General features: G+C 34.6%; 1 protein-coding gene across 1 annotated transcript; it reads right to left on the reverse strand.

Moving 5' to 3' along the window:
- Positions 1–875: 875 nt before the first annotated feature.
- On the reverse strand, positions 876–13,936 carry LOC111043331 (dnaJ homolog shv). The gene is made up of 5 exons (XM_022328246.2): positions 13,743–13,936; positions 11,718–12,105; positions 10,349–10,491; positions 7,032–7,441; positions 876–3,224 (listed from the first exon to the last, which is right to left on the reverse strand). The coding sequence occupies exons 1-5, from the start codon at positions 13,808–13,810 to the stop codon at positions 3,160–3,162; spliced, it is 1,074 nt and encodes a 357-aa protein (XP_022183938.2). The 5' UTR covers positions 13,811–13,936; the 3' UTR covers positions 876–3,159.
- Positions 13,937–14,193: the final 257 nt, after the last annotated feature.

Below are 14,193 nucleotides of genomic sequence, written 5' to 3' on the forward strand. Positions count from 1 at the left end.
CGCACATGAACTCGCTCACTCACTTCCATCACCAACAGACGACGAAATAATTATTATCAGCTGTTTCTCCAAGGATGAATAATAATTATCCTTTTAATGTCCTTCAGCGAGTTTTCCCAGGGATGAGACCTAGTGCAATCGAATCTTTATATTATAAACCTACTATGTTCTGAATATTGTGAGAATCGTTAGAGCCGTTTTCGAGATCCGGTGATATACAAACATATAAACATCTGAACATATAAACAGAAGTTGCTCGTTTAATAGTATAGGATTATTATAAAATATTATAATAAACACAGAACCTGGTTTCGTGGCTTTACCAGCCACATCTTCAGTTGTTTGTTCATCTATAAAGCCAGGAATACAGTTCTGAGTATATTATATTTTATAATAATAAAAAGTGGTTGACAATTACAGTTTGTGTTTTCATTATGGAAAATTACTCAATTTTTAAATTATGCTGACGCTACAAGAACTGATACAAAGCATTTGAAGCATATGTTACGACTAGGAAAACTTTGAAACGTATTTCTTCTATTATTATTATTTCTAACACTGAAAATTTCCAATTACAGTTCATCTTCAACCCTCGCGTATTGTGACTTTAAAAAATTTAGTTGGTACATCTTAAACATGTTATGGGCTTGGTTAAGGTTTCAGTTGTTCAAACGTCGTGTCCCAGAAGCCTAGTTGACCTGTGTCAAATAATATAGTACGTTGAAACAGAATTAGAGTGTAATTTAGTTATGCACTTATAAGTGTAAGTTATTAATTTTATGTATATTATTGAGAATAAAAAGCGATTCAATTAGTACCTGAAATCTAGTGGAACGTTTCAACTTGGGTGAAGAAGTCATTAAATTGTAAAGAGATGGTAGAAAATGTCTATTTATTAAACGTACATCTTACATTCGTGATTTTGACAATGATCTATTTATTAAACGTACATCTTACATTCGTGATTTTGAAAATGATCAGAAAACTATTAGAATTATACTGACTTATCTGGACAAATACCTAGGAGTCCTAGGATAATTGAAATGGTTCAAAGTAAAACTTCTTTGCAATTACATTTCAATACAATCGTCAACGATATTTTATATATCAACGATGATCGTCAATGATATCTAATGACTTGATTTTGATAAGAAGATGAATATAACAGATTGATTCAGTTTTAAGCAAAATAAAAGTTCTCTGAAAGTGAAAAGGCGAATTTCAAGACCAATGAATAGAGAAGTCTACTTAATCAACAACTTATATACTTGCAATCTAAATAATAATTTAAAATTAATATCACACCTAAATTAAGATAAGAGGAAATGAAAAATAGAAAACTGAATAGTAGTTTCGATGAAATTCCAACCTAATTTGAATAGAACTTCATCAAGCATAAATAAATACATTTGAATCAAACCTCTAATTGAATAAACAATAAGAACAATACTAAATTACCATACGCTACTGTACAGAGTGCTTCTCAAACTGCCATCAATACCACATGAGATTATTGCCTTCAGAATAAAATGGAAAAGTACTGCGAATCTAGATTCTTGATAATATTTGTTTTGAATTTATAAAATTAAATTCCATTTAATGTTTTATAAAGAAGCATAAAGAAATATTAATAAACTTAATATTTATCAAGTTATTATTCTTTAATATAAGTTCAATTTGGTTTTAGAGTACATCTCCAGCTAATTCATAAACATTTTCAAAACTTGATGTATTTTTATCCTGTATAATATTGCATATTAACTGTAAGGAGTTGTGGACTTGTAAGGTATTATTATTGTTATATAAATCAAGCTAATTTACGAATAATTCAACTACAATGAATATGAACAATGAAAGAATTTAACATCGATTGAAGGGTGAATCAATTCAAAAGGTTAAAGAATCTTCGTTTTTGAAAAGGAGTTCTGAAACTAGCTTATCTTCCGTAGGATTTCTTGTACTATTTCAAACAATATTACACTATAGCTAATATATATTTGAGCCTTAAATAAATCTATTCAAGTAGAAGAGGTTGCAATTCCAGTTATAGAATATCTCAAAATATTATATCCTTAAAAAAAATTACTGATCCAGGACAAAAGATAATTTAATGAAAATTATAATTGAGAATATCAACTACTGATGGATTACGATGAGAAATAAGAAATAGAAGCAATAATGAGTATATAATTGAATATTAATACCAGTTGGATATACTCGTTTAATTTAATTTTATTTCGAATCAACTTGATCACCTGGATTCAGTTTTATGACTTTCATGGGAATAACTAATTTAGGGCAATTTGATAACACCACGTTTAACGCTAAACCACGTTTACTTGTAGATATAGTTGCATTTATCATAATGTGTTTCATAACGGGTTTAAACGAAGAGCTGACGTTTCTCCGTTTAAACCGAGTTTCTGCATATGGGCCTAAAACCCATAGAGAAAAGATAGCATAGAGAGTGTAAGAACGAAACAGTATGAGAGACTTCCAGCGTCACAAAGATTCACGAAAAAGAACTAATAGGACTATCGGCTTGAGTTAACAGTGAAATTTGGAAGATAAGCCCTATATCATGGGATATCTCCTTATGCTATCTTTTCTCTATGCTAAAACACTTCTAAGGCTAGGCGCACATCACTTAGTCAAGACAAGACAAGACATGATCAGACACGTTTAGTCACAATACTTCACATTGTTGCTTATGACGCAACTTACACTGATTAGTCATTGCAATTAGACATGTCTTCATAAGCAACTATGTGAAGTATTGTGACAAAACGTGTCTTGTCTTGTCTTGACTAACTGGTGTGCGCCTAGCCTAAGTATGAATCAATTATTTGTTATTTATTTAAACAATTGAAGAATAGAAAATCGAGGTCGAGTATTACAAGTCATGTTCAATATGAGTAGAAAACAAGAAATGCGCATTATACAGTATGTACTGTAAATAGGCTAACATACAGTAAATATCCTCTACAATTCCCTAACAGCTCATCACTTTGTGACGTCATTACAAAAATTTGAAAACAAATGAGCAATAAATAATATGATGGCAATAGAAATCAAACCTGACAATCACACCAACATAGTGCACCACTCATCAACACGAATCAAGTTCATTTAATTCATCCACACATTCAATCAATTCAACTAGAAACCACGGAGTCCATTATATACATTATTGACTGGCTGTTGTTTTAATATCCTCTTGATACCTGCAAAAAATGAGAAATTTACAATGTGAGTTGGATCAATGAATGAAAACTTCACATACAATAAAATCAAATACCATACCATATTCTGAATCAAATAAATAAGGAGTATCTAAGTTACGACAGAATGATCATTTCGTGATATACTTTTTTGGAGAACAAGATTGCTATGGTAAGATTCTCGTTTCAAAGGTTTTTCATCTGGTTGAAATTGGTCTGTTATACTCGTCTGTATTTTTGGACAATTTCTATCTAAATTTGTGAAAGGAACAGTTTTGGGCTTCAAGCCTGTTGTTCCTTTCCCAATCATTCATAGTTGAGAATTATACTGTAACCTATGTATCAATGTATAAATAAATAAATGAATAATCAGACAAAACTGATAACTACATCCATTATCTTTTACGTTAGGGCTACTCTTGAATATTAATAAATAATAAACATCTAAACATGTCGTAAATAAACAAATTTAAAAAAGGGAACTTGGATTTTTATTTTTTATAACTACATCCATTTGCACCTCCGCATCGTTGCTAAATCGCCAGGAATTTTAGTAGGTAATGTACAGATATAACGGACTACTAGTGTCAGGCTGCGATGTATCCTAATATATATTTAAATATAGTTTGGTGTTTTAATTTCTCTAAATTCAAAATGTTTAGCTTATATATACTTTCGGGCGAAAATTGAACTTGAACGTTTTACAGTAGAAACATAACCTATTTTTTGGACATTTTATTAATTTATCAAAATTTAGGAATGGAATAGATTTGGGCCAAGCCTGTTGTTCCTTCCTAATCATATATTTATATGATTTGTGATTCTGTCCACGAATAAATAAATAAATAAATAAATAAATAAATAGATAAATAAATAAATAAATATGAGCCTTTATCTTTGCCAAAAACTTTTCTCGTTCAAATGGCGTTGAAAAAATATTTTTTTAGTTTGGTCTCCCAATTTTACTGCCGGATGATTAGCCCTTTCTGACGCCAACCCTCATCATTTATCGGCAATCTGAAGTTGCATCATACGCACTGAATGTGGTATTCTCAATAAGTTATTTATTTATTTATTCATTGATACATAGGCTACAATTTCATTCTCAACTATGAATGATTAGGAAAGGAACAACAGGCTTAAAGCCCAAAACTGTTCCTTTCCCAAATATCGCCTTTCCTGACGATTTATCATTTGTTTTGTATTTTATTCACTACAATACTGTACACAATCTCATTTTGACAAAAGAATTTCTCTTGATATTGAGAATAGAATTCAAGCAGTTGGACCTGACAAATCAGACGAGACAGGATCGTTCGAACTGGAGACTTAGATCAGGGAGAGCCGACCCCAAATATAGTAATGGGAAAAAGGCAAGGATGGAGAAGAATTGAGAATAGAATTCAATTGAATACAACACTGAATCTTTGAATTCTTACTGGAAGTGTATTGCCAACAAAAAATTTATACTATAGTGAGGTCCACGAAATAATGACAGTGTAGGAAGATAGGAGAAAAGGGTTGCCAGATTTCAGCCTTGCCACCCAAACAGCTGATACTGCTATATCTGATGAATTTTAATGTTCATTATTGTTGAAAATGGTTTATCATATTTTATTTGTCAAGTTAATAAATTTTCAAAGATGTAATAATACATTTTCATGATTGAGATTAAATATTTTGTCAATTAGCTGAATTTCTACATTGTTGATAAACGATGTGGCAACATTGCAAAGCGTGAAAGAGATAGCGCCTTCTGCTTTGTTGAATGATAGACAAGGATAGCAACACCATTGCAAATCACACACTTCCATTATAACGTGGACCTCACTATATTAGTTCTGCGAACAGTAGACCTCGCTCATGGATAGCATACAACTTTCAAACTAATTAGAAGGGTCATTAAGGAAGTACAGTATATTGTGAAGATTTATCCATGTCATCTATTATTTTCTCCATTGAAAGTGCTGAAGACATTATTTTATAAGTCCGGTGTCCCAGGAAACAATGTCTCTCAGCTGCAAAAAAAATCTGGTCGGAATGAGATTTGAACCTGGGTCCCACAGTGTGAGATACAACGCTCCAGCGCTCTCGGTCACTATGGGCTGGTAACACTGAAGGCGAAAAAGTAGGAACATGAATTGCTGTATCATAATTACTTTCAGGTTGGAGGTTGGTCTGCGGTTTTTTTAATTACAAAAAACCGGAGGTCTTATCAAAAATCGTGACACATACGTTTCTGCGCCTTGTTTCAAAGAGCTTGCATACCAAATTTCATCCAAATCGGACAATAACTGCGACTGAAACTGCGGTACAAACAAACAAACATGCAAAAGCCGATCGAGTCGAACTAAGACCTCAGCTTCGCTTCGGTCAACTAATTTATAGTATGCTTCAAACTTGAAAATGGCTTATTTAGCAGAAACTAATCGTATCTAAAATAAGACAAATAAGGGAACTAGTAATTCTGTTCAATGAAACTTTCAAGTAGTCCTATCGAAATAAATGACTGAGTTATAGAGTTTAAAACAACAATAAGATATATTTTTATATATTATGTATATTGAATTAGAGACTTCAATTAAAAATAAGAGCAATTGACAGTCCGGGTCCGGTAGCTTTGCTTGTCGGCGGAGAGCAACTAGATTACAATACTACCCGTTCAAAAACATCGAGCATCTGTAGGGAGCTTCCTCCATCTAGGGATCTAGGTACTCTGGAGCGTATGTTTTTTTAAACATAACCCCGCGAACCATACCTTGCTTTGCTCCTGTAGCTTTGCCTGTCGGCGGAGAGCAACTAGATTACAATACTACCCGTTCAAAAACATCGAACATCTGTAGGGAGATTCCTTCATCTAGGGATCTAGGTACTCTGGAGCGTATGTTCTTTTAAGCATAGCCCCGCTAATCATACCTTGCTTTGCTCCTGCAGCTTTGCCTATCGGCGGAGAGCAAATAGACTACAATACTACCCGTTCAAAAACATCGAACATCTGTAGGGAGCTTTCTCCAACTAGGGATCTAGGTACTCTGGAGCGTATATTTTTTTAAACATAACCCTGCGAACCATACATTGCTTTGCTCCTGTAGCTTTGCCTATCGGAGGAGAGCAACTAGACTGCAATACTACCCGTTCAAAAACATTGAACATCTGTGGGGAGCTTCCTCTATCTAGGGATCTAGGTACTCTGAAGCGTATTTTTTTAAAGTAGGAATATCACCCCGCAAACCATACCTTGCCTATATGTAGTTTCGAAGTCACGGAAGCAAAGCTACGGGACGCGTACTATATTTATAACCAGTTGAGTAGATTAGTAGATTAACATTCTCGAGAGTCAGTAAGGCTAGGGCCACACGAGCGCACAAAGTGCGTCCGTTGCAACTTACTTTTTGCCGTCCATTGTAGAAATACAGAGGAGTGAATTGGTGACAACACACGAGGTACGTGCGTACCAAGTAACGGAAGTCGAAACGGCCGGTGATTTTTGAACTGCTCAGAAATGCTACAACGTACGTCAAGACATGCAAACGTTATTGCTTCATCTGGTTCAATTGCGTAAAGCCAACTGACGTTGTCGCTCAACGCTCGTGTGGTGTCATTGGCGACGGCCGCAAAAAGGAAGTTGCAACGGACGCACTATGTGGGCTCGTGTGGCTCTAGCCTGAGTCAAAAACTGTTATCGACAACTGCGAGTTGACTTTTCAAGTATAAATTCAACGTTTCCATCAGCACAACAAATCTCCAACCTTATTGAAATTTTCATACAGAACTATTAAATCCAAAATGTGATGAACTTATAACACTCACCTTCCTTGTCTTCTTCTGAGAGATCAGCTTTTGGGAATTCCACATCGAATGTGATGTACAGAGTTCCATGCTTATTGCTATTGTAGACAGGCATGCCTTCGTTTTTTTTCCGAATGCGAGCTCCCGGCCACGTCACTTTGTCCCTCGATACTTTCACTTTTTTACCATCTAAATGTTCAATTTCTAAACTGAAACCAGTTAAGGCATCTTGCAACGATATGGTGACGTTCGTGTAGAGATCGTCGCCTCTTCGCTCGAACACCGGGTGTGGGAGAGTCTTTAATTGCATGATCAAGTCACCAGGGTCGCCGTCTATGTGCGATTCGCCCTCTCCGTTGAACTTGATCTTGTGTCCGTCGGCCATGCCCTGTTCTACCTCCAACTCAAGAGTTCGTTCCTCTTCTTGCCGCCTGTGTAACATTAACCAAAAATCAAATAAATTTAATCAAAGACAAATAAATTTATTGGAAAATAAAATATTAACTAGGAATTCTGTAGTTTATTGTGATTTATCAAGTTATATTCGTTTTGTTAGTTATATTTGAGCAACCAAAAATCAGACAATTAAATTAACTAGAAATTAACTAGAAATAGTTAATTAATAATTAAGTAATTAATTAATTAATTAGTTAGTTAATTTCTAGTTCTATTAACTAGAAATTCTGTAGTTTATGCTGATCAGCAAGACTCCAAAGAAAGCAACAATCAACATAGGATTGCATCACATTGAACAGGTGTCATCATTCAGGTACCTTGGGTGTAAGATTAAAGAGGATATGCGATGTGATTTAGAAGTAAAAGTGAGAATTGCAAGAGCAAAGGAGGCATTCAGCAATATAAGAAGATTGGTGAGTAGCAAAATGCAAAAAGAACTGCGGAAGAAGATGGCCAAGTGTTTTGTGTGGAGCGTGGCTCTCTTTGGAGCGGAAACCTGGACTCTCAGAAAGCAGGAAGAGAAGAGATTGGAGGGCTTTGAAATGTGGGTGTGGAGGAGGATGGAGAGGATCAGCTGGATGGATAAAGTGAGGAATGAGGAGGTACTGCGTAGAGTAGGAGAGGAAAGGAATATTATGGCAGTGATAAGGAGACGAAAGCGGAACTGGCTGGGACACTTGCTGAGGCATGGCGGACTACTTGTGGAGACAATGGAAGGGACTGTGCAAGGAGGGAGGGTGCTGGGACGAAAAAGAGTGAAGTTGGTGGATGATATCAGGGAGGAGGGAAAGTACTCCAAGATGAAGAGAATTGCACAGGACAGAGAGGAATGGAGAAGGAGGAATCATGTTTAGACCTGCCCTAGGGCAGAACACCAAAAAAAAAAAAAAATGCTGATTTATCAACTTATATTCGTTTTGTTAGTTATATTCAAGCAACCAAAAATCAGACAATTAAATTTATTGAAAAATAATCTATTAACTAAAAAATTCTGTGGTTTATAGTAATTTATCAAGTTTTATTCGTTTCAATAGTTATATTCGAGCAACCAAAAAAGTTATATTCGTTTTAATAGTTATATTCGAGCGACCAAAAATCAGACAATTAAATTTATTGAAAAATAATCAATTAACTAGAAATTCTGTAGTTTATGGTGATCTATCAAGTTATATTCGTTTTGTTGGATATATTCGAGCAACCAAAAATCAGACAATTGAATTTATTGAAAAATAATCTATCAACTAGAAATTCTGAAGTTTATGGTGATTTATCAAGTTAATATTCTTCTTTATTTAGTTCTATAGCCAACAAATGTTGAATTATTAGCTTATATTAAAATATATTGAACTATCAAAAATTCAATTATTATAAGAATAACTAGTACTCTCTTTCTAAGTTCACTTTTTTGTATAAACTATTTTCGAACACTCATGCCATTTTCGAGTGTCAAAACTTGAAGTGTTGTTGTTTTCTCCCGATCATATTACTGCATATTATGATGAATGATAATAGTTAAATAAAGATAAAGATAATAATGAGAAAATCAATATTTCAAAGGGAATTTTAGAAAATAAGTTTTATTACTAACTTTAAAATGTTGTGTTTATATAAAAAAGTAAAACGAGGTTAGAAGCAATATCTAAAATAATTAAACAACTATGTAGACCTATCAAAATACTCAATTAGTTAATATTCATCATTTATTTATCAATACAATTAAAAATCACAATAAAGATATGACTGGGCGAGAGCAACAGGCCCAGCCCAAAACTGCTCTACTCCCAAATTTAATAAAAAGTGAACTTTCCAAAAGATAGCTTAAATTTCCACTTCCAAGAATTCAAGACCGATTCCATGTCAAAAATGAAGAAACTAGAAATTTTGAATTTGGAAGGATGAAGATCCGAATAGGAAATAAAAAAATATCACTGAGAACTTGTGAAAATTTAAATGTTTCGGGGAATTTGAGTCAAAATTACACCATCCTACTCAGTTTAAATGCTTTTGGGGTGAAAATTGCACTAATATTCAAGTGAAAACATAACCCTATTTTTTGGGAACTTTTATAAATAGAAATTCAGGAGAGGGACTCTTTTGGGCTCAGCCTCTCCCAATCATTGTATATTATTTGTGCTTAAATGAAACTTCGGTATTTATTATTAAATAGATGAAACTTGTATTCATGAGAAATAGGGAGTGGGAAAGTTTTGTGATATACCTGTTGTTTTCTCCCCGATCATATATATTTATCTATTTAATCAATGAGAATTACACAACTTACAGAAAAGTACCACAGGCTTATAAGCCCAAAACGGTTCCAATTCTAATTTATACAACAGTCCAAATGTAGCTAGGTTATGTGTCACTCAACATTTTTCAATTACACACTCAATTTAAAATTCAGAACACAAAAAACCATTCAAAAATATTACTGTGTATTATGATGAATAATGAAGAAATCACTATTTCCAAGGGAATTTTAGAAAATGAGTTTAATTACTAACTTAAAAATTCATATTGAAATCGGTAATAATATGACATCAGAGAAAAGAAACAGTTACATCAACTGAAAGCATGCGTATTACACAGGAATTGATATCATACTACAATCAATTTTACCAGCTCATGCATGATGATTACACAATCAGATAAGCATTATAACGCAATCAGCATTGATAAGAAACAAAGTAAGCACCAAGCCACGTACATCAAAGGTAGTACGTGGAACTTTGTGGATAGTGGATACGAAGGCAGGAGGATTTGCACCAGAAATGCTCTCATGAGTTCGATTCGCTAAACATTCAACAGCTATAGTATTAAATATTATAATTTTTTGGAAAATAAGAGAAATTAGGTGATTTTTTCAAATGATTCAAACTTACATAACATTGGGACATTCATCGCAGACGGTCTGCTGAATCATTTGGAATCGGCCGGGCCCGAGCTGTCTGGTTGTCATCTCTTGTCTGCAGTTGCATTTTCTCGTCCCAGATGTCGGCTTCATTATCAATTTATTTCTAGTTATCTGCAAAAAAAAAAACATGAGTTTTGATCTGTTACATGGCCGTGGATGGATGAGTCAACTGATTGATTTATGAACAATACAATGGAAATACTACATTATCAAAAAATATACTTCAGTACCATTATTCTCGTAACCATTATTTTTGTATTCAAATTCAATATTTATTTACATGAAATGTTTCACAGGTAAAACACTCATACCAAACAATTGGAAAAATATTTATTGAAAATAGGGCAGAAATATAAAATGATGACTTTCGAAGCTGCTAAAGTTGGGTTTACACCAATGTTATTAACAAATTGTTAATAACTTAATCCTTAATATATTGTTAATAGCTTTGGTGTAAACGCAGCTTAATGGAAGCAACCCCTATTTAGCACACTAATTAGAGTGAGCCTGAATATTTTAACAAAGCACATAAAAATAATTTTAGAACCTTTTCAAATCTCAACTTCCAAGAATGAGTTTAACATAACTTGGAAATTTATTTCATTGCACTTGAACAAGAAAAGTTGTGTGATTTTAACAAGAAAATCTGTGCTTCCAATAAGCTTTTACATTCTCATAACACAATAAATTTAATGTAGATGAGCTTGGATATAGGATCAGTATTTGACGAGTTAATCGGGTAATTAATCTGAAATTGAAGCTTCGATTGAAGGGGGTATTGTGTGTCGTATGGATAGATAGTGGCAGAAACAAATGAAAGAGAAAGATAAAAACAAAATTAACAATAATTCATTCATGTATTTTTAAATTTTTGAGCCAGAGTATGGCCTCGTCATCTGCTACTGTAGCACTCCCTGGAATCTTGACAATGCACTCTCGGCGAAGATGTGGTTCATGTTTTGCTCCTGACCACATTCACAAAGAGGGTGTCTGATAGACCCCATCGATGCATGTTTTTTGTCATCTCTCCAGCCCTGTTCTGAATCTGTTCAGTCTTACCTACAACTGCCAAGGCAGCTCAAAACCATTCACCCTCCTAGTCGGATCATCAACTATGTCTTTGTTTCTCACTGAAACAGATTGCCAAGCCTCGGTCCACTGTTGATGACGGGCGGTTATGACGGGCGATGACACCCTCCAAACGCCACTGAATTCCTCCAAACGCCACTGAATTCTAGTTATAGAGTGCAATTCCGTTGAGCTCTTCAATGTAATTTACGTTCTACAATCCTAATAAATATAGATTTCTAGTCGTAAGTCGTACTATTTGCACTCACTTCAATAAAGTTGCCATTGTACAACTCTTCGAGAGTGACGTAGACGTCCATTGTGATGGTGCCGCCACGAGGCGTCTCCCGTTGTCCGCCGTCCTCATCGCCAAAGTGAAATCCGAAGAAGCTGGAGAGCGGATCACCGCCGCCGCCCCCCGCCTTGTCGTCCTTGACGCACGCCTCGCCGCACGAGTTGTAGCGCTTCCGCTTCTCCGGATCGTTGAGCACTTCGTAGGCCTTGTGCAGTTCGGCAAACTCCGCCGTCGCCTCCGGGTTGTCTCGGTTCTTGTCCGGGTGCAGCTTCCTCGCCAGCCGACGGTAAGCCTTCTTTATGTCCTCTTGTGAGGCATCAGGATCCACTTCCAAAATTTTATAGAACCTAGTTTCGGGTGTTCTGTAACAATCGATAGAAACACAGGGTTAATACAACCTGTAATTTTGTGTTCTGTAATAATCAAAAGAAACACAGAATCAAGACCCGGGTTCTAGGTCACCTGTTAAATCTAATGGACAATGAAATCAAAGAAACTGTGTATGAATGGAGAGGAGATGCAACATGTTCTGTGCACCCTGATGCATGGTATGCCTCCTTTTGGCGTACCTGAGGATAAGCTCCTTGGATTTATCACTGACATGGGACCAACACATAAATATAATATGTACCGGTCTCTCCAAAGTAGCATGAAAAATTGATAAATCAAAGTAACGGAAATTTATAAATCATGTTCCAAAGAATTACCTGGTTACTGCATACCACGGTGGTCTGTCTAAAGGTGCGTACAGATAAACGCGCCGCGAACATGAGCAATTCACTTTCAATCAGCTGACTATATCTGTATATTTACAGAAACGGTAAGATACAGATATAAAAAGCTTGGCATCAGCTGATTAAAAGTGAATCGCTCATGTTCGCGGCGCGTAAATCTGTACGCATTTTTATAGCCACATCAACTATGGGATTACACTTTGGGGTCACGCAAGTGGATGTCAGAGGATTCTCCTAATATATTGGGAAGTGTTTCGCATCATAACCATACTCAAAGCATTGTCAGCCGCTGTTCAGGAAGCTGGGAACACTTACTATTCACTCAATATGTGCTGAGTTTCTTTGTTTTTCTGAAAGGCCAACTACACACACTCCAAGCAAGACAAAATTGATCTTGTCAAATTCAGATTTACTAAGCTGCACACTTGCTGCCCAATGCGCGCATTGAAAATTTTCAATAGACAACTTCCACTGCAGGTGCGGGAGCTGAATTGAAAAAGTCTTCAAGAAAGTTTATCGATAGAAATTGATACTACTCGCTCTCAATTCTTTAAATGGGGAGAAGATTGTAAGCTTTGTCAGTCATCTTGAAATAAGTGTAAATATTTGATTTTTTATGTTTTTACTAAACAAAGTTATCAATCTAATATATAAACTGGTAGCAGACGGAATAATTGAATCTATCCTGTATCACATTGTAATCCTTCAAGTATACAAGCAAATAAAGGTACTATCCATTCCTGATATCATTTTTGTAGCTAAGTGTTTACCGAAGGCAAAACCAAGAGGAAATTGGCATCTATTTCTCTAAATATTTTTCTTTTTAACGGGCGTGTAGTTTCTAGGAACTTTGTGCATGGTTAAGGCATATTAAGTTAGCACATAGAACTTGAGCAGTTCTGCATGCTTATTCTTATATTTAGTTTAAAACTTATATACTGACGTATAATAAATTGAAAATCAAACCTGTGATGTTTAATGTTCATATTCGACTATAAAAATGTAATTTCTTATTGATTATACATATTTAACATAAATGCGATGTTTTCAAATTCATAAACCGGATATCTTCATTGAAGGATTGTTTTATTTAATTCAAAGCAATCTTGATAGTTTGTTCATGCTTCATATAGGTCAATTTTTTCTAAGTTCTGAACAAATAAATAAAAATAAATATACAAAGGAATTCATAAAATAGGTAGGATACAGCTACAATAGTAAACTTAACCTACAAACAAGATCAATTAAGAATTTCAAGCACTTACCGGGAAACTACAAAATCTAAAAGTGAAGTGAAAGATAATAACAAGAAATAATAGTTTAAAAACTTCATAGTTCAATGCTTACAGAACACATCAAATCTAATGTAACTAATTATGAACCGAATATAAATTTAAATTGTAGCAGACGACTACATAAGAATTTGCCACAAATCCACAACAGTGAGCATCTGAGCAATGTGGTATTCTGTTATTGGTTAGAAAGTTCACTGCCAATAGCATCAATACTCTTGTCCGCTTTGAAAAATACAATTTAGGTATTGATAAAAAATTGTATAATGATTTATTAGTGAGTAAAAACCAAATTTTATTTTTGATTCATCAACAAAAAACAAATTTAAAATTCGCAAGTCTTTGGTGAACTCAACATGTCTAATCATGAGATAGACGAAGAATCCAACAAACCAAAATACTGCTTATGACGTCATAGAACAAC

The sequence above is a fragment of the Nilaparvata lugens genome, chromosome 3 (assembly GCF_014356525.2).
Source record: "Nilaparvata lugens isolate BPH chromosome 3, ASM1435652v1, whole genome shotgun sequence".
NCBI classification, from domain to species: Eukaryota; Metazoa; Arthropoda; class Insecta; order Hemiptera; family Delphacidae; genus Nilaparvata; species Nilaparvata lugens.